The sequence below is a fragment of the Alexandromys fortis genome, unplaced genomic scaffold (genome assembly GCF_014885135.2).
Source record: "Alexandromys fortis isolate MF-2015 unplaced genomic scaffold, M_Fortis_MF-2015_v1.1 scaffold_44, whole genome shotgun sequence".
NCBI classification, from domain to species: Eukaryota; Metazoa; Chordata; class Mammalia; order Rodentia; family Cricetidae; genus Alexandromys; species Alexandromys fortis.
The window spans coordinates 509,401-537,396 of NW_026067921.1; the positions used below are offsets into that span (position 1 = coordinate 509,401).

The following is a 27,996-nucleotide window of genomic DNA, read 5'->3' on the forward strand; positions in this document are numbered from 1 at the left end:
AATAATTACACGGAAACTGTATTCTTTCAAACACTGCCTGGCCCGGCTAGCATGAGACTCTTAATCCCAGGGTCGTGGGTTCGAGCCCCACGTTGGGCGCCATCTGTTGAAATAGGAGCGGCAGGGCGGCGTCCCCGGCACCCGGCCGCCCGCATGGCTAGCTTATGCCCAGAAATAATTACACGGAAACTGTATTCTTTCAAACACTGCCTGGCCCGGATAGTTCCAGTTCCTTATGGCTAGCTCTTACATATTGTTCTAACCCATTTCTAATATTCTGTGTAGCCCACGAGCTGGCTTACCAGGGAGGATCTTAACCTGCGTCTGTCTGGAGCGGGAGAACCATGGCGACTCCTCTCACTAAACTTCTTTCTCCCAGAATTCTCTTCTGTCTACTCTGCCTACCTAATTTTCTGTCCTATGAGGGCCGAGGCAGTTTCTTTATTATTACAATACCCACCTCCATCAAGCAGCTTTCTCAACATTGATGGTTGTAAAATCAAATTATCAATCAACTCTGAAAAAATGTTGAAGGTATGCTCTGTCCTTTATTATCAAATACTCAAATAAGCACATAAATACTATAAAAATAAACACATTCATTTCATTATATGAAAAATTGCTTTCAGCTTTAGTAAATGGCAAATTTTATGTATACCAAAGAATTGTTTTAAGAAAAAAAATCTTTTTTTCAGCTTTTCAAGACAGGGTTTCTCAGTATAACAGCCCTGGCTGTCTTGAAACTCACTTTGTAGATCAGGCCGGCCTCAAACTCACAGAGTTCTGCCTTTGTCTCCCCAAGTGCTGGGATTAAAGGCATGTGCCACCACACCTGGTTTGTTTTAAGAAAAACACTTTATGATTTTTAATTAGTAAATCTGTGTACTTACTTTATATACCTGGTCATGTGAAAATTTCTCAAAAAAAAAAGGGGGGGGGTCCTGAGTGAATAAAGTTAAACTCTGATTAGGAAATCAGAGAAAAACATGGATTCTTTGTGGTAGCTAGCATGGGGTTGCTAGTACAGAAACCACAGCAGTGACTGAGAGAAACTCCACTATGTTCCATGGATTTGGGAAATTAAATAGTTGTGGGGTAACAGTAATAGTATCTTGTCAGACATGTACATGGTAATTGTTGTATACTGGAAAGTTTCAGATAAACACTGTGAAGGACATATGTATTAAATCTTTCATAACTTTAATTTCTTAAGTGATTTCTTAAAAGAGCAAAGCCATATGACATGGCAGTTATGAACCTGTGCTGTTCATTTAGAAGAATTAGGAGAGGAAAAAATAGCATGAAACACTTACTTGATAGTACCGATTGTTAGCTGATTTGAAGCAAAAGTTGGTAAGTTCGCTGGCCCAACAATGAAAAGTAAATGTTTAATGTCAAGTCCGATGTAAGAAGAAAAGGCCACTGGGTTGACTCTAGCTACTGTGGGAGTCATCAGCCTTGGACCAGTTTCTGTTCAACTAACTAACCTAATCTGACGATTTGGTTTATTAGTTCCAGTGAATGAAAACAATATAACTGGCAAAAATATAGTCTATTAAAGAATATAGAAAACACTAATATTTTAATAAAGACTATGAAATTAAAGTATTATGTTCTTTAAAATGGCTGTATTCTTCTGGTTAAATGATAATAGATAATTATACATTGAACTACTTAGTGAAATATAGTGCTTTGTTTATTATCAGTTTGAGCATAGTTATACTAAGACTAAATATAACTGACCCTTGCTTTATTTTGTGTGTTTGGAAGGAAGGAAAAGGACAAAGGTGAGCTAATTGTCTGAGGGAGAGACTGGAGGAGCAAAGCTGGGAGTGGCAAAAATTAGGTTACTGTGGGTGTCATTGGGAGTAGGAGTGTGCAGGTGTGCTAAGGACTCCAACTCTTGGTCATGTTGCTGTAATTGTGGGGTGTGGTCACCCACAGTGGACCCACAGGCAAGTCTCTTCCACCCCCTAAGGTCTGTACAGTTAGGGGATTGAAGATGATGGCTCATTCCCTGAAATTCCTTTCCAACCCAAGTATCTCCAATGAAAGTAGATTTTAATGCTGCTGTTGATGGAGACATTAATTTTTTGTGGTGTCATAGTAATACTTTAAGATGTTAGATTTAGCCGGGCGGTGGTGGCGCACGCCTTTAATCCCAGCACTCGGGAGGCAGAGGCAGGTGGATCTCTGTGAGTTCGAGACCAGCCTGGTCTACAAGAGCTAGTTCCAGGACAGGCTCCAAAGCCACAGAGAAACCCTGTCTCAAAAAAACAAAAAAAAAAAGAAAAAAAAAGAAAAAAAAGATGTTAGATTTAATTTCATTTTGCGTCCCTAAACTGCTAAGAAAATTTAATATACAACTTTGGTTTGTGTCTCCTAGGCATTTACTAACATTTAAGTGATTCACACTGTTACTAAATGCTAGAGAACTGACAGAAAATGGAAATTTAAATGGAAAATGACTATTTAAAAAAAAGATTTGTTTATTTATTATGGATACAGTGTTCTGCCCGCATGTGTGCCTGCAGGCCAGTGGAGCGCACTAGATCTTATTACAGATGGTTGTGAGCCACCATGTGGTTGCTGGGAATTGAACTCAGGTCCTCTGGAAGAGCAGCAGCCAGTGCTCTTAAACGCTGAGCCAGCTCTCCAGCCCCCAGGTGGCTTTTTAAGTTTCTAAATGTGATAATAGTAATTTAGAGGAGTATAAAGTAAAAAATAATAGTAATGAAAATAGATGAAGGTTTAGGGGGTGTTTCTCAGCATGTAGTTGTATTTTAAAGTGAATACATTTGAAGAATTATCCACAATCTAATCATTTTAATAAATCTCTCCCAGAAAGGTTTTCCTATAATCTTTTATTGTTTAAATGTCCTGATGTGGGTTTCTGATTTCAGTTGTATTTTGTACACCGCTCCTGTGATTAGTTAGCCATTGGAGTCTTAACTGTTTTCAGACTGGTAGAGGAGACGTACACCGTGGATGAGGTCACAGAAATCCTGAGTGGACTGCAGGCTGTGGTACACAGTGAGGTGGAGTCTGAGCTCATCAACACAGCTTACACCAATGTGCTTCTCCTACGGCAGCTGTTCTCACAAGCTGAGAAATGGTACCTAAAGCTACAGACAGACATCTCTGAACTTGAAAACAGGTAAAATTTGTACCTAGAGTTGAGATATAGAGACCCAAGCATGATCTTAAAAGTTAGCAATTATCTTTGCTAGTGCTTTCCTTGGGCTGAGGTGTGAGACAGTGTGGGTGGAGTGGCAGTAAAGCACAGCCATTAGATGGTCCCTAGATGGTCCCTTGAGCAGCACTCAGAGCCCTCTTAAAGAAATTCTGATTCCTTGGCCAGGCGGTAGTGGCACACACCTTCCCAGCACACGGGAGGCAGAGATGGGCGCATCTCTGCAAGTTTGATCTATAAGAGCCTGGTCTATAAGAGCTAGCTCCAGGACAGCCAGTGCTGTTAAACAGAGAAACCCTGTCTCTAAAAACTGAAAAGAAAAGAAAAGAAAAAGATACTGTTTCCATTTAGTACCATTCTTAGGTACTAAAAAAGCATTTGAGCTACATAAAACTGCTTTTCAATCTATTTAAAGTAATGATTCCTTACAGCATTTTTGGTAGGTAGCATAATTAGTATTACAGTGGTCTTGTACACAGAAGTAAAGATTGGAACTGTTGAAAATGTATTTTGAGTATCGTTTCCTTTATTCAGACTACAGCATTGCAAATTCATTTCTAGATAACTGCATTTGAAATCATACCTTAGGAAAGGTAAACTAAAAAAGGCTTTTTTAAAAAAGTTTTACAATATTGAAAAGCTCATAAATTCAGAAACCTCTAGTGAGATCAGTGAAGTTAAAACTTGTCTTGAGAAACTGCATGCCAGTTGGGCATCGTGGTTCACACCTTTAATTTCAACACTTGAGAGGCAGAGGCAGGCAACCTCTGTGAGTTCAAGACTGCTAGGGCTATACAGGAAGACCCTGTTTCAAAAACAAAACAAAACAAATATATATATATATATATGCCAGAAGTCAAGGAAGACTCGACTGCCAAGCCCTGCAAATTGTTCTCCAAACAATCTCTCCTCAAGTGGAAAATGGTGAGCAAATGCTAAGGACAGTCGCCAAGCAAGGATGGAAACTCACTTGGCTTCTGCCACTGCCAGTGACTGATGAGAAAATGCCGAGTGTTGATGTTTGAAGAAGACAGGAGAGTGGTCTCTGAGACAGCACATCTATCATGGTAGATCATTGGGGGCTTGTTCACACCACCTTTATTTCCATGGAATATGCCAGTATTCTTGCCCAGTAGATGCTGTGAACTAATTTCATATCCAAGACAACTGTAGTACAAATCAGACTCTTTCCCAGTAACAGTTAATATTGTGCAATCGGGAAATCATGCAGTACCTCAGAAGTACAGAGACGTAGAATTGTCATTCATATATGTATTGGCACTGCTCTTTATGTATTACTACATATATCATGTACCGACCAAGTACAAAGTACCAAGAGTTGCAGATGATTCAGATTTGCTTACAGTGGTATAAATTACCATTAGTAAATAAATATCAGTTTTATACAGTCTTATGCTTCTCTTACAAGCATGTGATAGGCTGGTTCTTGTGAAGTCTATTGTCAATGAATATTCTCTTAAATTTGCTTTTATTCTTCAGAGAATTATTAGAACAAGTGGCTGAATTTGAAAAGGCAGAATTTACATCTTCAAATAAAAAGGTAATTTTTATAATTTCTAAATCCTTACTTACTTTTGCATGCATGGTTGTGTGTAAGTGTGCTTGCCTGCTTGTGTGTATATAGTTGCACATGTGTACAGCTGCCTGTGCATATGTTTGTGCTTGCATATGGAGGCCAGATATTGATGAAATGACTTCTTTGGTCACTTTCTACTTTTACTGAGGCAGAAAATTTTACTGAACTTAGAGGTCACCAATTTATCAGCAAATCAGCTTTCCCTAGGAATCCCTTGTCTCTGCCTACTGCTATGAGTCCAGAGATTACAGGTAGGTCACCATGCTTACCTGGTTTTTTATGGGGGTATTAAGAATCCAAACTTATGTTCTCAGGGGTCCCCAGGTAAGGGTCTTGTGCAAATCAGGACACAGGGGATGCAGAGTATGAACAACTGCATAACAAGCTTTATTTTGTATGGCTTTTTATATAGACTAAACCCCCCCCCCTTTACTCACGTACATGATCATGAGAAACTCTTACCTCACCTTGCAAGAAACAATATCTCAATAAATAACAGTAATAAAAATAAAGAGAAGTACATAGAAACAAGGCAAAAAGTATACAGAAGCAAAGCACTCCTTTGTAACTGGTAGAGCGTGAAGAACTGAGCTCAAAGGCCACTTCCTTATCCAGGGTACAGATTCTGACAGAACGTTTGAGAAATGGGCAGAGAAAGTTTGCTTTCATCTATGCTTGGTTTGCCAAGCACCCGTTTCCCAACTTCATCTCATCTGTCGCAGGAGGAGCCTGCCCTCTAAGCCAGTTCTGTGTCTCCACAGTTTCTTTTTTTAAATTTTTATTTGAAGCTAAAAGGAGTTTCAACCTTAAGGTATGTAAATTTTCTGCATTTGGTCAAATAAAAAACTGATACATAATCAAGAATAAAAGAGGCATAAGAATGATTACAATAAGCACACCACTGGAGGTGTGGAGAATACTTTGTAAAGATCCCTTAGGATCTAATCCTGTCAATTTATCAGCAAAAATTTGTGCAGTGGTGGAGGCATCCGAATCAGGAAATGATTTAGCAAAAGTAAATCCTATATTATCATGTAAGTGATCAATGAGAGATCGAGCAGAGGCATTGCCTAAAAGATAAGCTTCAATAACCTTCCATTCGTATAAAGAATCATTATAAGCCAAATCAGTAATGCAAAAAGTGGTTGAATTCCAATCACAACACAAGGTAATTTGTTCTTGCAAAGATAAATATTTCTTTCCCAACCATCCACAGTTTGCTTAAGTACATCAATCTCTGTCTGAAGTTGAGCATCTATTTGAGCTTGCTGTATCCAGAGTTCATGAGAATCTTTATGCCATTGCTCTACAAAGTATTTTGTCTGCAAGGATGTATATAAAGCAATACCAGCCACAGAAGCAGTAGCACAAGAACAACCCAAGTTTACAGGCAGCCAAATATGCGTACACTGCTGTAATATCATAAGTGATTGATTATGACGATTAAACTTAACACAGGAATTAATACATGAATACAGTTGACAATCATAACAACTAGTTCCAGTTGTAAAATTGATTCTTCCAACTAAAAATACATGTGGTAGTGGCACACAAGCAGTAACATTAGTACTTCTAAACAAGATAAATTTATAAGTAGAAGCAGATACTGCTGTTCCAACAAATGAGCCATTAAAAAGTTGAACAGGTTTTAAGGCAGCTATGATCTTCCAAATATGCATTTGAATTGCAGTAGGGGCTATGATTAAGGCAATGCAATTATCCTTGATTTCTTCATCTCCCCATGCCAGGAGATGGCTTTCAGTTATCGCTTCATTCTCTGCCCGATTCATCCTGGTAACATTACGCAAATCATAAGTGGTAATATTCCATTCAGAACAAGTGTTAATAAATTGACCATATAGGCCCCAATTAATCCATTTAGTTTGAATTATTTTGCCAAATTTGCCCAAACAAGTCTTCCAAATAAATGGCTGATATTTTAAACCATAATATGTAAAATCTGGACATATAGGATATGCTAATTCATAATTTTAATAATATTGTCCCAGGTCTGATTAATGGACCATGCTGAACATCTTTGAAGATGGGTACGAGATCTGCCAATTTTAATACCAGGTTGTAACCAATGCTGAAATCCATTGAAAAACAAGGACCATTTTTAAAGCATAAGTAAAATTATATGGAGTCCTATCAAAATTATTCAGATAAGTAAGTTATTCCAAGGAGGAGAGAGGATACTGGGAGTGGTATACACTAACACATCAGTATCTCCCCAAAAGCAGGCTCAAACATTGGTGGGTTAGGGACATAAGCCCAATAACTTACAGCTGATCCCTGAACTGAAGAGACAGATAGCAGAGTACGCATCTCCTTCTAAAGAGATGTTCAGCTGTAACCGGTCTTCCGGACTGCTGGGCAATAATCTGACCCTGGGCTGCAAGAGATTTCACCTGACCCCATGTTGATGAGGTGAAGACTGATGTCGTCGAGGTCACTTCCCTAGAGATAATCGTGCTATGGCCAGTACTGCAATGTCTTCTTTGACCGGAGGGCCATCATGACGACGTCACACTCCTGTCTTCAGCTTCTGCTCCTTTCCAAGCCCTGATCCAGTGGCCGGGGAGCCGTAATTGTCACCTATCCTGCAGAGAGACAAGACCATGTCCTCTCCCTTTCACCATTAGCAATGCAGGCTACCATTCAGCATCTATGGCAGTTTTGGCCCAATTTTTTTCTGTCAGTTCAGCATTCCAGGTGTTTATGAAACGTTTCTTTGCTGGTTAAAATATGCACATGAGGCATATTAAGTAAATTTTATATAAACAACGCTTGATGTAAACTGGCTCTCACATTATTCTGAAAATCCCACATTAATTCCATACCATAATCTTCCTTTTTCCTCCTTTTTAATTTTTTGATTTGTTGTTTCAAGGTATAATGGGCACATTCAACAACAGCTCGACCTTGTGGTTTATATTCAATACCTGTTACATGAGCAATATTTTACCATTCACAGAAGAACTTACCAAATTTTTTAAAAGAATAAGCAGGTGGTCCATTATCTGTTTAAATAAGAGAGGGAACACCCATGATGGAAAATACTTCTAATAAATGCTGTATAACATGATTTTTGCATTTTCCAGCCAAAGGGGTAGCCCATATAAATGCTGAGAAAGTATCTGTGGTCACATGGAGGAAATATAATCATCCAAATTCTGGAGTATGGGTAACATTCACTTGCCAAATTTTATTTGATTGAGATCCTCGAGGATTAACCCCTGAGGAATAGAACATATATCTAACGGACGACAAATTGACAATTTAAAATAATTTGTTTAGCTTATCAAAATGGAATTTTATATTGGACATGTAGATGATTAGCATTAGTATGTAAGTGTTCATGTTCTTCTTGAGCAGAGGAAAAAGCTATTAATTTATCCACTTGAGCATTTCCAAATGTAAGATATCCAGGCAAATTTGCATGTGATCGTACATGGGTAATAAAACTGTGGTAATAATTTAAACAAAGTTAACAAAGAATACTTAGTGGAATGAAGTGCAGCATTAAAAATATGTTGTACAATTCCTACAAAATAGGCCTAATAGGCTACAATATTTAGTTCTTGAGGAAAATCTTGAAGGGCTTTAATAACAGCATATAGTTCATTTTGTTGTGCTGAAGAATAATCTATAAATTCTACCTAGTACTTAGATTCTGTCCAATAAGCACTTTTTTCTCTTGTCTACAATTTTATTTTAAGGTGACCTGTTTGCACCACATCCAAAGCATTTTAAATCTTTAGAATTTTTATTCCCCATTTGCAAATTATGATAAGCGGTGGCCATAGTTTCAGCAAATAATTGCATTTTTCTACATTCAGATAAAATGTCTTTGCATGCTTTCATATAACTATTGATATCTCCTGGTTCTCTTGCCAGTAGCATAGCTCGTTTACAGTCCTCACCGGTGTTCTCATACGCTAGCATTCTAAGAAGTTGATTCTGCCTCTTCTCCAATTACAGTCTTTCTGCTGTTTGTTTAGTCTAGCCAGGAGTTCAGCATCAGGCTCGTCAGGTTTCTGGATAACTTTATTCCAAGAACCATACTTCTTCCCCATGGGGCGAAGACGCTCCCATGCTTCCATGCCCATTTCTCTCAGCTGGTCATGTGTTTCAGCTGGGGTATTAGCCTGCTGATTAGGGTCATCACAAGGTCCTGTGCCTGTTAACATAGGAAAGAAGCTTCCCTTAGCACAGGATTGTTGCTGGCTGCATTAGTTCGAACTTTCTCAGCACAAAGGTCAGAAAACCACATTTGCCATTGCAAATATTCAGGTTCCTTCAGCAAGGAACAACAGACTACCTTCCAGTCTTCTGTAACCCAGTTTCCATAATGTCTGACCATGTCATTGAGCATTTCTTTAACATAATGAGATTGAAGACTATATCAAGTGACCGCTTTAGTTATACAGACTAAAAAGCATTACCTCAACTCTGAAACCCCCTTACTCACATACATGATCATGAGAAACTTACCTCACCTTGCAAGAAATAATATCTCAATAAAAGTAATAAAAATGAAAAGAAGTACATAGAAACAAGGCAAAAGTATACAGAAGCAAAGTACTTCTTTAATTTATATCTGGTAGAGCATGAAGAACTGAGCTCAAAGGCCACTTCCTTATCCAGGGTACAGATTCTGACAGAACGTTTGAGAAATGGGCAGAGAAAGTTTGCTTTCATCTATGCTTGGTTTGCCAAGCAACCATTTCCCAACTTAGTCTCATCTGTCCCAGGAGGAGCCTGCCCTCTAAGCCAGTTCTGTGTCTCCACAATTCCTACAGTCCAGCCTGAATCCCAGGTCTTGTAAACCCTTCATTCAGCTGATGCAGAGCATATACTTTATGGTGGTCACCCCTGTGATTAAATCCTGACTCTGCTTCTTCACTGTGTGCTATAGGCAGATTACAAGACAGCAGGTGGAGACAGACTGGTTGTCTTTCTAAGCAATTATGTGCTGTGGTATCCCTTACTAGGTACACCATAAATCATAAATAGTTCCTCTTGTCAGACAGCTAAACACTACTGAGATGAATCCATGTATAGAGACATAGAAAACATTTTCTAATAACTTTTTGGAACGTATTTTTGACTAAGGAATTTTGGGGTCAGAGGGCTACTAAAATACCCAAATATTTGTGGTCATTTATAATTCCTCAATCATTACAGCTTCGTGGTATAAGGTTCATATAGAAATTATTTTAAGCTACCACAGATGAAAATCTACCACAGTCCTAGAGGCTAGATATTTTTATCAAGTCTGGCTATGAGCTCCTTGTCTCCCTACTTTCCATCTGTATTAATAAAAAGGTACAGGGAGGCTGGGTTTCTTTGGGCAGGGACGGGGGCAGGGTTGCTTGTTTGTTTTTTGTTTTGTTGTTTTTTGTTTCTGGGTTTTGAAGACAGGGCTTCTCTGTGTAACAGCCCCAACTGTCCTGGAACTTGTTTTGTTGATCAGGCTGGCCTCAAACTTACAGAGATCCTCCTGCTTCTGCCTCTCGAGTGCTGGAATTAAAGGTGTGCACCACGATGCCTGGCTGGGTTTCATTTTTTTTTCTATCATTATTGAGCTTCATAGGGCACATCATAGGCACTGGACATAACAGAATGAAACCACCCAGAACCGTTCTATCTGTGGAGCTGAAGGCTTGGTGGGTTGTTTATGGATTATATCTTCCATTTAGAAACTGCAAATGTTTAATGATTCTTGCTTTACTCTGTGGTGATTTTAGATTGGTTTCTTCTTTTTGTTACAGCCCATCATAGACATCACAAAGCCTAAACTTATTCCAATTAATGAAGGTGGAACAACAGAACTTCTAAACAAGGTAATAGTCTCATCATTTTGAGAAATGGGAGAGCCATGGTTCTGCCCCTTGCACCCCCAATTCCTGTACAGTGCTAGGGTAAGAGAAATAGTCTTGTCACGGTTTTACTGAATGAAACCCAATGTCCAGAAGAGGGCATACTTGCTTTGTAGAGTCTGAAGTGACCAATAGATCTTTTCTCAGTAAAGTGTAGGGCAGGGAATTTTGTACTATGTTGTTCTGGCATGCATTTGAAACTTGTGATCCACAAAAATGTATGGTTTTTTAATGCTTATAGAAGTTATTAGTGTAAAAATAAATTTTTCTCAACTCCCATATTCTCGGCATTACGCATGTCAGATTTTGTTGTACTTAAAAAAGCACCTGCACACTCTCAAAACTGTTATCATTTCATTGGGAAGTAGGAACTGACATTTCCAGAAGCAGAAATGAGAGACCTAAACGGTTCTGTGGGTAGTATAGTTCTGTGTGGATGTGAGGAGATAAGAATAGGCGTTTGAATGAGACAGCCTCCAAGCTGGGTCTTAAAGATAAACACAGGTTAAGTTAAAGGGGGCTTGATTGGCAAGGGAGCAGAATGGCTACTGGCCAGAGGCAGACAGAAGGTTGGCATGACTCAGAATAACCGAGCACAGGGTCTTCTGAGCAGTCCAGCATTATATCGGAGTAAAATGCAAAATCAGACTGGTCAGGGAGGTACATCTTATATCAGAACTGTTTGGCCTCCCTCCCCTCAGAGCCATGCAGAAGCTGGAGTACTGGGCACTAAAATGATGAAGGTAGTGTGATTTCAGGGCTAAGTGGCAGCAGTGTGACAAAGAACAGGCCCAAGTTGCAGAATCAGAAAGCTAGATAAGAAAGGAGAATGGCTGAAAACAGAGAACAGGAGAAGAAGAGGTGTTTCTGAGGGAAAGGCAGCTGTGAGTTGTAAGCTGAACTTGATTCACAGCTGTGGGCTTGGGCAGGCTTTACGAAAACATGATTTTACTCCTAACCAGGGCATTTGAATTTTTGAGCCATTGTATAATTTTGATTACTTTTTAAGTGAAACAAGCAGTGATCATTCCAAGTGGTAAACATATTTTGGTTAAAATAATAAAATTTGGGGGCTGGAGAAAGGGCCCAGTGGTTCAGAGCACTTGCTTCTCTTGTAGAGAACCTAGGCTCAGTTCCCACCACCCTTGTGGTAACTCAAGGCCACACATAAGTCCTTTTCCAGGGTATCTGATGCCCTCATCTGGTTTCCACTGACACGCACATTGTATACACATATACATGTAAGCAAAACACTCGTGGATAAAGTCAAAATAAATCTTTAAAATAATAATATTTGAATTTACTCACAAAGGAAATTTTAAGACTTCAACAAGAGAATGAAAAATTAAAGTCAAGGCTGAAGACCATTGAAATACAGGTAACTGAGAAATCCTCCAATACTTATTGAAGAATTAACCTCGAGAGAAAAGTTGAGTGAGTGTATCCTGGTTACATTTGATTATAGGCTACAAATGCTTTGGATGAGAAGTCAAAATTGGAAAGGACACTTCAAGATTTACAGCTTGATCAAGGAAATGAACAGGTAAAACAGTTTTATCTATCCTTTCCACATCTTCTAAAAATAAAATTAGAAACTTTAGTGATAACCACTGTTCCTCATGCTCTGTCTGTTGTCTTACATTGAGATGCCCTGGCTCAGAAACTCCATCCTTTGTTCATTCCCTAGGGCTGAGTCACAGCTCACGGGACTAGCTGGGTTAGAGTTGTCCCAAGATATTTTATTTATTTTTGAGACTGTTTGAAAGGTACTGTTTCCCTGATTTCTTTTTCGGTTGGTTATCATTTGTTCATAGGAAAGATACTGGATTTTGTGTAAATTTGGTATCCTACTACTATGCAAAAAAAAAAGGTTTATTAACTATAAAATTTTCCTTGTGGATTATTAAGGTTTCTATATAGAGAAAAATAAAATAAATAAAATACTTGGACTTCTTCCTTAACTATTTGTATCCCCTTGTTCTCCCTTAGTTGTCTTATTGTTCTAGTTAGAACTTCAAGTTCTGTATTTGAATGGGTATATTTGAAAGAGTAGACCAGCTTTAATCCAGGGTGGTTAGATAGACTGCAGGGTGTTATTTCAATTTTCTTATATTTGCTAAAACCTGTTTTTTGTCTGTGTATGTGGTCAATTTTGAAGAGATTTCCATGAGCTGCTGAGAAGAAAGTATATTCTTTAGTGTTTCAATAGATGTCTGCTGGGTCCATTTGGTTTGTGATGTAATTTAACACCAGGATTTCTCCATTTATTTTTTTGCCTGAATGACCTGTGTGTTGGCAAGAGTGGACTAAGGGGGTTACTAAAATCATCCAGTATCACACGTGAGGGTTAATATGGATTGTAGCTGTAACTGTTTCTTTTATGAGCTTGAATATGCTTGTGTTGAGGCATAAATGTTTAGAATTGTAATATCCTCTTGGTGGGTTTTTCCTGTAATGAGTATATAGTGTCCTTCACTATCACTTCTGATTAGTTTTGACTTGAAATCTGTTTTGTCAGATATTAAAATGGCTATACCTGCTTGCCTCTCAGGTCCATTTGCTTAGTACATCCTTTTCTATGCTTTTATTCTGAGGTGATGTCCATCCTGATGGTAAGATGTGGTTTTTGGATGTAGTGGAAAGATGGGTCCTGTTTTCTAATCCAGTCTGTTAATCTGTGTCTTTTTATTGGAAAATTGAGACTATTAGTACTGAGTTATTAATGAGTAGTATTTATTGATTCCTGTTATTTTGTTGTTGGGATAGAGGTTTCCCCCTTTGTGATTTGCTGTCTGGGATTATTGTGCCTTTTTGAGTGTTGTTAACCTCTCCAGACTCAAGTTTTCCTTGTAATGCCTTCTGTAGAGCTTGACTGGTAGATTGCTTAAATTTAGTTTCACTGTGGAATCTTTTTCTGTCAGTTGTGATTGATATTTGACTGGCATCTGTGGTCTTTCAGAGTTTGAAAAACATCTGTGCAGGCCCTTCTGACTTTTAGAGTCTCCATTGAAAAGTCAGGTGTTGTCAAATGGCCTTGTCTTTATATGTGATTTGGTCTTTTTCCCTTGCAGATTTTAACATGCTTTCTTTGTTCTGTATGAATTTCTTTTCTAGTCCTATGTATTTGGTGTTCTGTATGCTTCTTGTGCCTTAACAGGCACCTCCTTCTTTAGACTGGGGAAATTTTCATCCATGATTTTGTTAAAAGTAGTTTCTGTGCCTTTGACTTGAGTTTCTTTTTCTTTTATAATTTATTTGTACTTAATGTTCATTGGTGTTTTGCCCTCATGTATGTGTGTGTGTCAGAAACCCTGGAACTGGAGTTACAGACAGGTGTGAGGGACCATGCAGGTGCTGAGACCCAGGCCCTTAAGAAGAGCAGTCAGTGCTCTTACCCACTGAGCCATCTTTCCAGCCCCTGAGTTTCTTCTTTTTATTCTAACCTTATTGTTGCAGATATGGTCTTTTCATAGCATCCCAGGTTTCATGTATAGTTTTGAGCATGGATTTTTTTAAAGATTTAACATTTTATTTGACTGAGCTATCCATTTCTTCAACCTTGCCTTCAAAACGTGAAATTCTCTCTTCCATGTTTTGTAATCTATTGGTGGGGCTTACTTCTGAGGTTTTAGTTTGGATTTCCTTTAGTGATTCTAGTTCTACTTTCATGCCTTAAAATGCTTTCATTATTTCATTCAACTGTTTGTATTTTCACTGTCTTCATTAAGGCATTTGTTTATATTCTCTTGAAGGTCCTTGAACAAATTCATAATTGTCTTTTGAAGTCCTTGTCTTGTGCATCAGCTAGATTGCCTTTCTCAGCTCTGATTACCGCAGGGTTCCTGGCTTCTGGATGAGGCATGTTATACTGACTGTTCATGTTTTAGTGCTGAGATTTTAGCATCTGGAGTTAAGGTGCTTGAAGTGTTTTTTGGTGTAGATATCTGGCTGTGTTTTTGGTGGGTGGGTGTTCCATTCTTTATTCACTGTTGCCCACTCTGGGTCCTAGGCAAGTGGAGTCTCTGGCAGAGAGTGTTTCTGTAGGTTCAGAGTCACACAGAGAAATGGAGGTGGAGTAGGAAGAATAGCTGAGAAGGACAGCATGAAGGAACTAGGGGCTAGGGTCCACACCAAAAACATAGGTGTGTGGGGAGACTCATGCAGGCAGGCTGCTACAGAAGAAAGAAGAGGCCTAGAGAGGTTGGAATGGAGACAGAAAATAAGGGTTGTTTTGTTTTTTAATTTGACTTTCCAAAATGATGTGTCAGGGGCCTAGGATATAGCTCAGTTAACTAAAGGCTTGCTTAGCGAGCACAAAGCCCTGGATTTCATCCCTACTACCACATAAACCAGGCATGTTGGTGCATGCTTGTAATCCTGGCACTTGGGAGGTGAAAGCAGGAGGGTAGGTGTTTGAGGTCATCTTTGGTTACAAAGCAAGTGTGAGGCCAACTTGATTTATAAGAAACTCCGCCCCCCACACCCTTCTCCAAGTGATTTGCCATTCCAGCCCGCATACACATTGTGTTGTCAGATTAAGATCTCACTTCTCTCTTGTTCAGTCTTTGACTGAAATTCTAGCGGTTCAGAAATCCTGTTTTCTATATTTGGAATGCAGAGACTACTGAATATCTGCCATGTGTATACCAAGGCTGAGGCTGGATTGAGCCTGCTGGCAACCCTGCTGGGACTGGCACTTACCCAGACGGGTGAGAAGAGCTATGTACACACACAACACGGCATTACTGTCTCCTTGAATGTTGGATCACTATTTTGAAACAGCTGTTATTTAGTATGTCAAGGGAAATTTTACTCATGTATTTATTTTTCATAGGATTTTATAAAGGCCCATGACTTGGATGACTTGGAAAACACAGTCGCAGCTCTTAAGAACGAATTTCAGAAAACCCTTAATGATAAGACAGAGAACCAAAAGTCTTTGGAGGAAAACCTAGCAGCAGCCAAACATGACCTCCTCAGAGTCCAGGAGCAGCTGAGCATGGCTGAAAAGGTCAGACACACCTTTGCCTGTTTTTCTGATGATCTAATGCATACATGACCAGATAAATGCTAGGCAATGGCAGGATCGATCGGGTTGTTTTTATTCTGAGTTTTAGTCAATGCTTGTTTTGAAGGCCTATTATTTTGGGGGCACTTTTGTTCTTCTATCTTTGTGAACAGACCACTCTCCTTTCTTCACATGCCGCCTCCACGCCACACCTTTGCATTGTTTCCGCTGGTTCTTCCTACAGCCTCACAGAGACCTGGGTGGCTTTTTCTTTTTCTTTCTTTTTTTTTTTTGAGATATTTCTCAAAATATTTTATATGGGAAATACATAGAGAGTAAATTCTTGACTTTAGGGTTTAGATACTTTAAAATGTATGTGTGAGTCAGGAGAGATGGCTCAGCAGTTAAAAGCACAGCTGTTCTTAGAGGACCCGAGTTCAGTTCCCATCACCCACTCTCCACCAGGCATTCATGTGGTAAACATACATGCTTATAGGTGAAACACTCATGTACGTAAAATAAATAAGAAAATCTAATGTTTTTCAATCCTCTGTATTTTTTTAAAAGGATTCTGGGTGCTAGCGGTAGAAGCCAAGACTCATGCATGCTAGGCAAATGTTCTACTAGCTGTGCTACAGTCCTAAAACTAAAATTTAAAATTCTCAAATTAAGGGCTAAAAATATATGGCTTAGTGGTTAAGGCTCTTGGAGAGGATTTGGGTTTGGTTCCAGCACTCACATCTGATGGCTTACGACTGCCCATAATTCCTGTTCTCTGCGTGAATGCAGTTTATATAAACTCACACTGTTATATACACATACAATTAAATAAGAAATGAATACTTTTAAAGACATTCAAGTTAAAAACCCTTCTTGAGTTTTTAGAACTTGGGAATTTAAAAAACTATTATATATATTTTACATGAAAGTTAGTTTGTGTGACATACAGATTCCTATATCTAGGGCAGATTGTACTTGTTACTTGCTAACATAGTGTTGCTTTGGAAAACAGTACTATTTTATTAACTTCTCATTTAGAATGTTTTTAAAGTTCAGGTGGTTTTAATTTTATACAAGTATGTTTTTAAGGAAATAAGAAAATTAGCAGGCTGTGTATTTTTATCACATTTGTTATTCTTTCCTAACATTTCTTAGTAATGGCTGACATTTTTCACAAAGCAGGAGTTAGAGAAAAAATTCCAACAAACAGCAGCATATCGAAACATGAAAGAAATTCTCACCAAGAAGAACGACCAAATCAGAGACCTACGGAAAAGACTGGCAAGGTAAGCTGGCCGGTCCACCCTGGGGCTCCTCTCCACACTTGCCCGCTGGTACCAATCAGTCAATCCTGGGTAGGCCCATGTTCAGTCCACAGGGTGGCTTTTAGTCCCAGCTAGACATTTTCCCTCGCCACACAATACTTGGTTGCTCTTGGCAGTGGATCCGTTAGCAGGTAATGGCACAGAAATAGCAGCTGGCGAGGGAGCACAGGGTGCTCCATGGTGTTCTCCTGGTACTAATACCTTTGCTTGTTGGGTCATTCTGTCATCAGTGACTTTGTCAGAGTTCTCAGGGAGGACATTTGTGAGGTGAAGTCAAGATCAGATCTATAATGGGAGGGGGTTTGTACCGTGACCCATAGTCATGTCAGCTACTCATGATCGTCTGAGGACTGTCAGACTTAGACTAAACGACCACAAAGCCTGGAATCTGACGATGTCTTAGGTGACCTGATGGAGACTCCGCGTCACCATCCTAACACCAGTCTTGAGTAGCACTGCTTTCTGCTACAATAGGGATAGAAAGTGAGCAGTTACTCCAGACGGCTACTGGAGGTATTTCACTTACGACACAACAACAAAAGGGATCCTGACAATATGCTCTTAATTTTATCTCTAGATACGAATCTGAAGATTAAAGACTGAAGGTTTTGTCTAGAACCTGCCACACATAAACATGCAAGTTATCTCCATCCACCTCAGCCATGTATTTTGAAGCCTTTTGTCATATTCTCTCCTTTTTCTAGTGTTTAGACTTTGCTTGTAATACTAGAATTAGCATTCTTGTCTCTAGTTCTCTAACCGAGAAGAGAAAAAAAAGTAATGATTTTTTGTTGTCCCAAACATCTGTCTGTCAAATGCCCTAGAATCTCTTGCAAGTACAGTGAGATTTCTTCATGGTAGAAAAGAGTTTAGAATGGGAATAAGAGCCATGCTTTTGCATTAGGAAGAAGAGTAACCCTTTTAATGTTAGAGAAACAGTACCACCATTACTTGTACAGTCCCAGAACGTAAAGATAGAATAGTAAAGTTATTAAGATTTACAAATAAACCTCTTATTTTTAATAATGAATTCTAGTTAATTTATTCTATCTCATCTTCAAAATGTATAAACTCATGGGAAATATGTTTACTGTCTGCTGTAGTCAACATTTTTAATCAGTTATAAGGGAAAGTGAGTGCAGTAAATGTGAAGACTCAGTTAACCTTTGCTCCTCTCTGTCACGATGCTGCTTATCAAAAGAGATGCAGGCATTTTCTAGCATCCTAACTTATCACGGGTATGTGTTATGGATGGAGAAGTCAGATTTATCCTATGCTTTCACAGTTTAGAAAGCAGGTGGACTCAGAGTATATGCGATCTTTAGACTTATTTCCAGAATATCCTTTTAGCCTGTATGTAAAATATAACTCTTTCAAACTCTGACTCAACAGAAAGTCAGTGACAAGGTTCCAGGTTGGACTTTGGGTCATAGTTTGTATATGGTAGATAAATGGTGTTTTCAAGAGATTTTAGTATTTCTATTGGTTTGCTTTTCCTTGGCTGATCATATATAAAGTATTAGAAACAGGACACAAACCTGCAGTGTGTAGTGCAGCGTTGTGGTACACGAATAAATAAAGACCACAAGGCAGTTAAACCTCAGAAGGAAAGCGTTTACCTTTCACCTGTTACCATGGAAGTTTTCCCGTTTCTCAAAACATGTCACATCCTGTGTGAACAACCTGAGAGACGATCTCCACCTCCACAAATAGGGAACTTATTCCTGGAAAGAGTGTACCGATAAAAACTTACATCTGTTATTTTCACTCAAACTTTTAGTACTAGCTTTGAATGTACTGTGGGGTTTTTGTAGGCTTTGTTAAAATACTCAAGGAACAAATAACAGTGAGGTAATTTCTCCCAGAAAAAGCAGGGAAGGTGATCTTAGAAGATGAGTGATGGGCAAAGAAGAGAAAAAAATAAGTAACAAGCCAGCATTTCCCACACACTTTTTCTCATCCGTCTATCTGCAGTTCGATCACTCATCAGATTCTTGTAGGGTGCTCACTGAGGGCTCTAGTTTTACCCTGTATTTCTTTAGCCCAACCCTAACTAAAAGTCCATCTCGTCATTTGTGGACTAGGATGTTCTGTCTAAGTCAGAAACCAGAACTTCTAACTAAATGGAAAATGTTTCTTTCAGAAACTGTTTAGTTATATTCTGCCTGCAGCTTTCTCAGTTTAATGTCAGAAAGAAAGACTTATTAAACAAACTGTAAAACATGGCTGGGTAAAAGTTTATTTATTTATGTTTGTTGGTAGGGGTTTTGAAATAGTCTGTGTTGTCTGTTCTGCTTGTTGAATAATAAATTCAAAAGTATTTGTGAAACCTTAAACTCTCTTAAGCAGTAGGATAAACAAGTAGGCCGCATAAATCAATGCGATGCTTCTTTTACTTACACCATTTACTGCTTCTGGGTTTTTTGCTGTACTGATTTCTTTTTAAACTCATACCGCTCAGCAAAATGTGATTTTAAATGTTTATTTTACTTGGTCTCCCAGTTTTAAGATTTACCTCATTTGACTAAAAAAGCCAGTTTAGTCTATACATTTTAGCCCTTTAGGAAATAGTTCAGTCTTGAGTAAGCTGTTAATGTTCTGGTAGCTGTGGACAGTTTGAGCTGGTAAGCCATCTTAATGAAGCTCCTGGCCAGGGTGCAGCATTTAACCTACCATACATGAGGCCCTGGGATCAGCTCCCACACTGTGAAACAAAAGCAAAAACAAATAAAATGCAGCTAATATCTTTAATTTGACAGTTAAATGTTTATTTGTTCTTATCTTATATTTGTATATGTGTTAAATATTTACTCATTTATGTCTTATAAATATAATTATATAGAATATTTTGTTCTCTGAAATATGTAATTATATTTGATAAAACCTTTACTATCTGTTACTTCCATTTTGATATTCCCAAGAAACCTGACACCCCCTTCTGACTTCCATAAGCACCAGGCACTCGTGTGGTGCTAAGACATACATGGATGCAAAACGCTCATATACATAAAAGAAAGAAAAGTGAAAGTCGATCTCATATAACTTCCTCTTTTTTGTGCTTATAACTATCATTTAACTTTTTATACTTTAAAATTACTAATTATGAGACTAAGGAAAAAAGCTTTGAAAATCTTATTTAATATATGTGGTATTTGCATATGTGTTTGTTCACATGTGTGGGCATATATGCCCTTGCGAGTGCATACATGCCTGTGTGTGCATGTATGTGTGCGCATGCGTGTGTCCATCAGAGGTCAATGCAGAGTGTCTTCCACTATCATTCTCTGTTTTTTGAGGCAGACTCTGTCACCTGACCATCAAGCCCCTAGGTTCCCTCTCAGCACTGGGATTATAGGCCATGCTTCTGTGCCCGTGTAAAGGATGCTGAGATCGGAACGCAGGTTCATGCTTGCACAACCAGCACTCTACCCACTGAGCTACCCTTCTTTCCCACCTTCTGTTGTTTCTTAATGTAGCAATTTTTAAATGTAGTAATGTATGGAGCCAGCTATCAATTCATTAAATAGAGGTTTATGAGCAGTGTAGATTTTGCTAGCAAGAAATTAAGCCTGGTGACGAAGGCCTGTTGCCCTAACAGCTTGGGATGCTGAAGTAGAAGGAGCACAAGTTCAAGGCCTGCAAAAGCTACAGAGTGTGTTCAAGTCCAGTCTGAGCAATTTAGCAAGACTCTGCCTCACAACAAAAGGTAAACAGAGGGCTGGGAATAGAATGAAGTGGTAGAGCATATTGCCTAGCATGGAGGGCCCTGGGTTCACCTCCAATACTGAAAGAAGAAAACAAAAGTAAAGAAATAAAGAAGAGATGATTCAGCAGTTAGGAGAGCTTGCAGCTCTTTTGGAGAACCCAAATTCAGTGCCCAGCACCTGTAAGGTGGCTTACAACAAACTCTTAACTCCAGTTCCAAGAGACCAATACTCTCTTCTGTTTCCCACAGGCATCTGCATGTACATGGTACACATACGTACACATAAAAAATAAATCCTTAAAGGGGGAATTAAGAAATTGAGAAGTACAGTAAATTTGTGGGTTCTTTGCCCTAGAAATCCATGTCAACACAAAGTACCAGTGTCTGTGGTGGCCAGGCATGTGGGGCAAGCTTTCCTTCTCTTTCAGCTCTCCTGTTCTCTTCATTACCTCACAAAAATGCTACCATGGGAAGCTTTGACAGATGCTCCAGGCAGAAGGATGCCTTTGAATGTAATTTGTTTGTGTTTGTTTTTTGAGACAGGGTTTGTCTGTGTAGCCCTGGCTGACCTGGAACTCACTCTGTAGACCAGGCTGACCTTGAACTCAGATCCACCTGCCTCTGCCTCCCAAGTTCTGGCATTAAAGGTGTGTGCCACCACCACCCAGCATGGGACGTGCATGCCACAGTGTTTACGTGGAAGTCGGAGGACAACCTGTGGGAGTTGGTTGTCTCCACATGAATCCAGGGATCTACCTCAGGTCATCAGACTTGACAGTTGAGTGGAAAAAAGAAATAAAAAAGGAAAGATGTGACCAGATGAATGAAATGGGTACAGTAAAGAAACCAAAATAGCTGCTCCATGAGTTAAGAGGGAAAAATTGATCCAAACCACCAAGGCTGTGTCTTGGGACTGGGGGGTTAGTGGATGGGATTTCCAGGATTTTAAGGGAACAGGTACCTGGAAGGAGGGAACCTGTAAATTAAAGTGGAGGACTTTAATACTTTAAAGGTGCTCGTGAGTAGGGATTGAAGGAACTAGAATAAAAGCTAGCACAGACCTTGAGAGGCTAGTAGGCGTCACAAGCATATACTAATAATGGAAGAACCCTTTTCCAGGGATGAAAAGAATGTTTCCTTTTAGCAGATAGGGACTGTTTTCCTCAAGTCCCAGAGGGGATGTTGGCTTTGTCTAAATGCTAGACTTTGGGAAAAGAGATTTCTTTTCCTTTATCTGCTGAGCCGTCTTGCTGGCCCTTGTGGTTTTTAAGGTAAGAGACATATTTCATCAGGATTGAGCAAAACAGTTAACAAAAGATCCCATGATAACCTTATTGAGGAAAGCTTTAGCCAGTTCAGGGTCTGGGTGCAAGTGACTTATATCGGGATTCCTGAAGGAGGCAGTGATGTGGGAGTGTCATATATCAATCTGTTGATTTCATTGGTTAAGCAATAAAGAAACTGCTTGGCCCTGATAGGTTAAAACATAGGTGGGAGGAGTAAACAGAACAGAATGCTGGGAGGAAGAGAAAGTGAGCTCAGAGACACCATGATCCTCTCTCCCAGGCAGACGCACGCTATGAAGCAAGCCGCCAGGTCAGACATGCTGAATCTTTCCCGGTAAGACCGGTGCTACAGATTATTAGAGATGGGTTGATCGGGATATGAGAATTAGCCTGTAAGGGCTAGAGTTAATGGACCAAGCAGTGTTTAAAAGAATACAGTTTGTGTGTTGTTATTTCGGGGCATAAGCTAGTCAGGCGGCCGGGGTGCCGGGGACGCAGCCCCGCCGCTCCTATCACTACAAGGCAGGAATTGAGAGAGGTTAAGTTTCCACACAAGCAACCAAGATTATCCTGCTGGAACCCTGCGACACTCATAGAAACAACTTGGAATACTTCTACAGAAGCATGACAAATCTGAGCTACTAATTCCTTGCTGTGTCCAGCCTGTTCTGAATGAGGATCAAGTCTCCCTCTAGTTGGGTTGCCTGCAGGTACAGTCAGGAAGCCGCACCAATGTGACTATAAGCAAATCTAAGAAGAGGTGGGGTTACCCTAAATGGGTTTATTTTTCAGTTTAGGTGTTTGGGAGTTAGTAAAGGTGGTTATACAATATTGTATATATACTAAAATCCACTGAATCAGACATTTCAAAGGGGTCACTTTGATATGTGAATTATATGTCAAAGTACATCTGGGAGTAAAAGAGATAGTATGTCAAAGCAACTCGTTCAGCCTTGATCGTCATGTGTTAGACTCCTCTGTCTGAGGGCAGTGTCTGGTAGTCTTTTTTCTTTTTTAAACAATAAAATAGACAAAGGAAAATAGCAACTAGAAGGTTCCCAGGACAAGCTATATTCTTTACTGCTGGAAACTGTACTGAAGCCATGGGGAATTTTTTTTATCTCCCTCCTTTTCTGTTTTTTTTAATATTTATTATTATATATACAATATTCTGTCTGTGTGTATGTCTGTAAGCCAGAAGAGGGCACCTGACCTCATTATGGATGGTTGTGAGCCACCATGTGGTTGCTGGTAATTGAACTCAGGACCTGTGGAAGAGTGGGCAATGCTCTTAGCCACTGAACCATCTCTCCAGCCCCCTCCTTTTCTGTTTATTCTAAATTTCCCGTCCAACTAGCCCGTCTGTTGATCAACCCTGCTCACCTTGTCCCCAAATATCATCAAGCATTCCTGTGAATACTTCTTGTCCCCAGCTCTGCATGATGATTGAGTAGTCACCCTCTTCCAGTGTGGCCACTCCTCCCCTGGGCTGCTTGTTTAGTCCCTGAAGAGTCCAGAGTAAGAAAGCAGCAGCAAAGTGGAGCACTGGAAACCAGGAACAAACACTTCTTTCCATACTGATTGGAGGTGAGTGGACACAGGTCTCCAGAACCACCAACAAGCCTTGCTAGTCTTCTTTCAAACAAGGACATGTTCCAGGTGATGGGAAGTGACTCTCCTGTAGGAAGGGAATGGGGGCTTCATCTGTGTGACAATAGAGTTCAGGGGAATTTGGGAAATCAAAGTCTACCCAGATAGGTCTCATTCCTTCCCAGCTAGAGCAGTGGATCAGACACGGACTTCCAGGCATGGAATTTGGTCTTCTTTATAACCTTTATGGTCCCTGAACTTGATTTGAGCACATTTTGTTGCCTGTATGCTGAATGCATCTAAATGTTTCTGGGACATCTGAGGTGATAGAGACTAATCAGAATCTGCCTTTTTCTTTATCCCAGTTTTTTGGGTTTTGGTTTTTTGTTTTGTTTGGGGGAGGGGGTGGTTCAAGGCAGGGTTTCTCTGTGTAGTCCTAGGCATCCTGGAACTTGCTCTGTGGAGCAGGGTGGCCTTGAGCTCACAGAGATCTGCCTGCCTTTGCCTCCCAAGTGCTGGGATTAAAGGTGTGTGCCTTCACTGCCTGGATTCATCCCAATTTTTAAATTGTGAATTGGTGCCCACAAAGTTCTTTTTTAGGGATATTTTTGGATCAGCTTTGCTATTTGAACTTCCTGTAAATCCCTGAGTTTTTTATGTAAGTAGTCTACTTGGGAGGTGATTCTAGGAAGGACGAGGGCATAGGGTGAGGGGCGGGAAAGAAGAATGTTACCACTGGGGAATACCATGCTCGATCTCATTGAGGAGTGAGGGTATGGGAATGTACCCTCCTTTATGGGGATGAGGATTGTCCCTGGATTGCTAAACCTCAGCACTAATTGGGCCAGGCTAAACAAAAAACATTCCTGGTACCTGGGGCTAGCCTGTCTTTGTGATTCAGTGTGAAGTCCGTTTTCGTTTATTGTTGTATTATTTATTCTCTGTGTGTCCCTGGCTGCTCTGAACCTCAGTTTGTAGATCCGCCTGCCTCTGCCTCCTCAGTGCTGGGACTAAAGGCGTGCTATACATGTTCAATATAGACTGAGGAAGTTGAACTGCTTTCAGCACAAGTACTGTCTAAAGCCACAAGCCAAACTCATCTAGATTATAAAAATCAAATATTTCCTATAAATTAATTGCTTAATATTGAATTTCTCCATGTGACCTGGCTACTAAAACAGTTCTAATATAGAATGAAATTTCCTCACCTCTGGAGAAGCAATTCGTGCATAATTTTATTCCTTCATAGTTACTCAACATAATTACAAATGCCAATAGCTACCATATACTTCAGTATTCTCATGGAGAGCTGTTTGACACTTTCATAAGTCTGTAAGCAGAAAAACAGTTCTCAGAATTGCTGTATGTCCCTTTTATGGTTTACCTACTCCCGGGCCTATTAAGCTGTGCACTTTTAAAAAATTATTTTACCCAATGTGTCGATCTCTGTTTTAGTTTCTAATGTGGCCTTTGAAAACAGACAGCTTTTAGGGTCTAATTCTTCCTAAGAGTAAAGTATACAGGATATTTGTTGTAGCACAGTTAATAAAAACTCAAAGACAGATATTGGGGTTCAAACTGAAGGTCAGAAAAGCAAAACAGCCACTGACTCTTACCTCTACCTCAGACTAGAATAGCGGGTGATCCTGCCTCCAGGAACCTGAGAATGAGACTGTGTCTGAGGGCTGTCTCCTCCCGTATTATATTCCTCTCTAGAGCTGGGATTAAAGGTGTGCACCACCACCACCTGGTTTCTGTGACAAACTAGTGTGGCTACTGGGATTAAAGGTGTGTGTCACCACTGCCTGCTCTGTAAAGCTGGCCAGTGTGGCTGTTTTACTCTCTGATCTTCAGACAAGCTTTATTAAAATACAAATGAAATATCACTACCTTTGGCATCTTGGTAACCTCAAGATTTCCTAGATTGCTTTACATCAGATTGTCAGTCCTTCAAGTTACCAGTTTTTATTTTAGATACTTGAAGTATGTAGGTAACGGAGTCTGGATAAGTAAATGCTATATGTGTGCTCTATTTCTTGATGTATCACACTTGGATTTACTAGGATTTCAAGGTAACTGGAAATGGTTGTAGAAGACATTCTTGCTTCATTCGCAGTCTTGGGGTTATAATGCTTTAAATATTTTAGCAAGGATTATGTGATCAATATTCTGTATCAGCTACGGAACTTCTTTCCTAGTTTGCTAAAAACTACAGCTACTAAATTTTTCAGAATTTCTTTTCTGAATGTACTGAGATGGCAATGCATTTTTCTCTCTTAATGTTAATGTTGTAAATTACAATACTTAATCTTTTAAAAGTTTTGTTTATTTTTTAATTGAGTTTTCAACATGTTTGTGTGTGTGTGTGTGTGTGTGTGTGTGTGTGTGTGTGTGTAGCCTTGGCTGTCTTGGAACTTGCTCTGTAGACCAGGCTGGCCTCCAACTCACAGAGATCCGCCTGCCTCTGTCTCCCGGATTTGGGGATTAAAGGTGTGCTCCAGCACTGACCGGCTAAAAGTTTTATTTTTTAAAGACAGATTCTTACTATATAGCCCAGGCTGACCATGAAATCTTGATCTTAGTGCCCTCATTTCCTGGGCACTTTTTTTTTTATGTTAAATTACCCTCAGCTGTTAATAGTCGTTCCCTTTGCCATGGCAGTGGGTGGGTGCTCTTACAAGTGTTAACTGTTACTAATCTTAGTCTTGTAGCACGTCTTCTGATTCTCCCAGAACATAGGAGTATGGGAAGCCATCTGAAACCATCTCCCACTCACACCCTTCTCCCTTGGGAGGCTCTCAATGAGCTCAGAATAGATTGACATGCAAAACATAAAAATACTTACTAGGGGGTCTAGACTTGACCTCCCAATAATAGAGTATCTCACAGCTCTTGTTGCTGTTATCCTGCTTGTTTTGATGAACTGCTGTCGTTTTGGGGATGTGGGAAGAAGAGCCAAGAAGTTGGCACCTTTGGCTTACTCTCTTTTGTTACTGATGGAAGTAATAAACTACCTGAATCTAAAAACAGCTCATTGAACATCTGTCTTAGTCTGGGCTTGGTCTCTCTTTGGCCGCTGCTGTACAACCTGCATCTGCTGCGGAAGCAATCACAGCCAGCCTTCTCCGTCTGCACTTTGAGGGCTGGCCAGCCGAAGAGAGTGCCTCACTTAAGTCTACGCTCCCTTCAGGGGTCAGGGAAAGGAGGATTGCACCCAACAGCAGCCATCTGAAATATAAAATGTTGCTCTTGGGTTCAGTGTGTCCTGTCTTCCCGGGGTCTGTAGCCATTCTGCTGCACCTGAGGGAGTGGCCGGTTCCCTTTCCTTCGCCCTCAGGCTACTCCATAGGTACTGCCATCACATCTGTGCCTCCCCCTGCCTCCCCTAGGTTACGACTTCAGTCATGACATGTTCTCCTTTTATATATTGTTGGGTCTTGTGAGCTGACACGGGATTAAACGGTTTTAAAATGTTCACATCAAAATTGCTCTGGAATTTTCCTTCCTTGGTAAACATCTGGTACTTGAAAGCTGCCAACAATGTTTCTGAACCCGTAGATGATTAACCTTTAAAAAAAAAAAAAACTTGATCTCTGATCATATTCAGCAAAACCGTTGAACACTTCAACCACCGTTTATAAATGCAAACAGCGATCTGAAGTAAGCCCATTTTGAAGCAAAGGACAGTAGAGGGAAGGAGTGGGAGTGAGGTAGCTCTCAGCAGAGGTCTTGCATGACTGGGCTTGCTGCCGTTTGTGCTGGGTCTCTGCACGGCAATGGAGGGCTGTATTTAGGTCTGCAGTGTGGATTCAGTTATCTGTGTTGTCCTGTGCACCGAGTTCCTTATAATCCGCAACTATCTGCTGTTTTTTGGTTTTATATCTTTGTTTTCCTTGTGCTGGATGTTCTGGCCACATATTTTTGGACCTCAAAATAACATGTTAAGCTAATTCTAGGGACCATGGTGTTTGATTTAGATGATTTTACATTGTCCTGTTTTTAATTGCTTTATTTTTATCCGGTCTTTTAGGTAATGTGTATGCATTTTAAGGGAATATCTGATGAGTTCTACCAAATGTGAATCCCCACATGACCACTACCACAATTGGGAAACAGTGTATTTGTCCTTCTCAGCTCCTTGTATCTTTCTCCCTGATCCTGGTACCTTAGCAACCACTGATCTGCTTTTTCTCTTGTTAATTTAATGTGCCTTTTTTAGACTTCATATGATAGAATCATAAGTTAATTGTTAAATGTGGCTTCTTTCACTTAACAAAGTATATTTAATATTTAAGATGTGCTCATGTCTGTGTGGATGCCAGTAATGTATTCCTGTCATTGTTCAGAAGGACCCCAGTGTTTGGTTCTATCATAGTTTGTTTATTCAACCAAATCTCAGGAGTATT

The 27,996-nt window shown here is 39.8% G+C and overlaps 2 protein-coding genes across 4 annotated transcripts in view; one reads left to right on the top strand and one right to left on the bottom strand.

The window, feature by feature from the left end:
- The window catches only part of Ccr9 (C-C motif chemokine receptor 9), a 72,281-nt gene extending 61,726 nt beyond the window's left edge, over positions 1-10,555 (bottom strand). For both annotated transcript variants that reach the window (XM_050141438.1, XM_050141437.1), the window contains exon 1: positions 5,060-10,555. The gene's annotated coding sequence lies outside the window, so the exon portion shown is untranslated. The remainder of the gene's footprint in view (positions 1-5,059) is intronic.
- Positions 1-18,038, top strand: part of Lztfl1 (leucine zipper transcription factor like 1) — a 23,120-nt gene extending 5,082 nt beyond the window's left edge. For both annotated transcript variants that reach the window (XM_050141440.1, XM_050141441.1), the window contains exons 3-10: positions 2,963-3,157; positions 4,694-4,754; positions 10,568-10,639; positions 11,988-12,053; positions 12,141-12,218; positions 15,510-15,686; positions 16,866-16,969; positions 17,586-18,038. In XM_050141440.1, coding sequence (XP_049997397.1) covers positions 2,963-3,157; positions 4,694-4,754; positions 10,568-10,639; positions 11,988-12,053; positions 12,141-12,218; positions 15,510-15,686; positions 16,866-16,969; positions 17,586-17,604 — 772 coding nt within the window. In that variant the 3' untranslated portion in view covers positions 17,605-18,038. The remainder of the gene's footprint in view (positions 1-2,962; positions 3,158-4,693; positions 4,755-10,567; positions 10,640-11,987; positions 12,054-12,140; positions 12,219-15,509; positions 15,687-16,865; positions 16,970-17,585) is intronic.
- Positions 18,039-27,996: the final 9,958 nt, after the last annotated feature.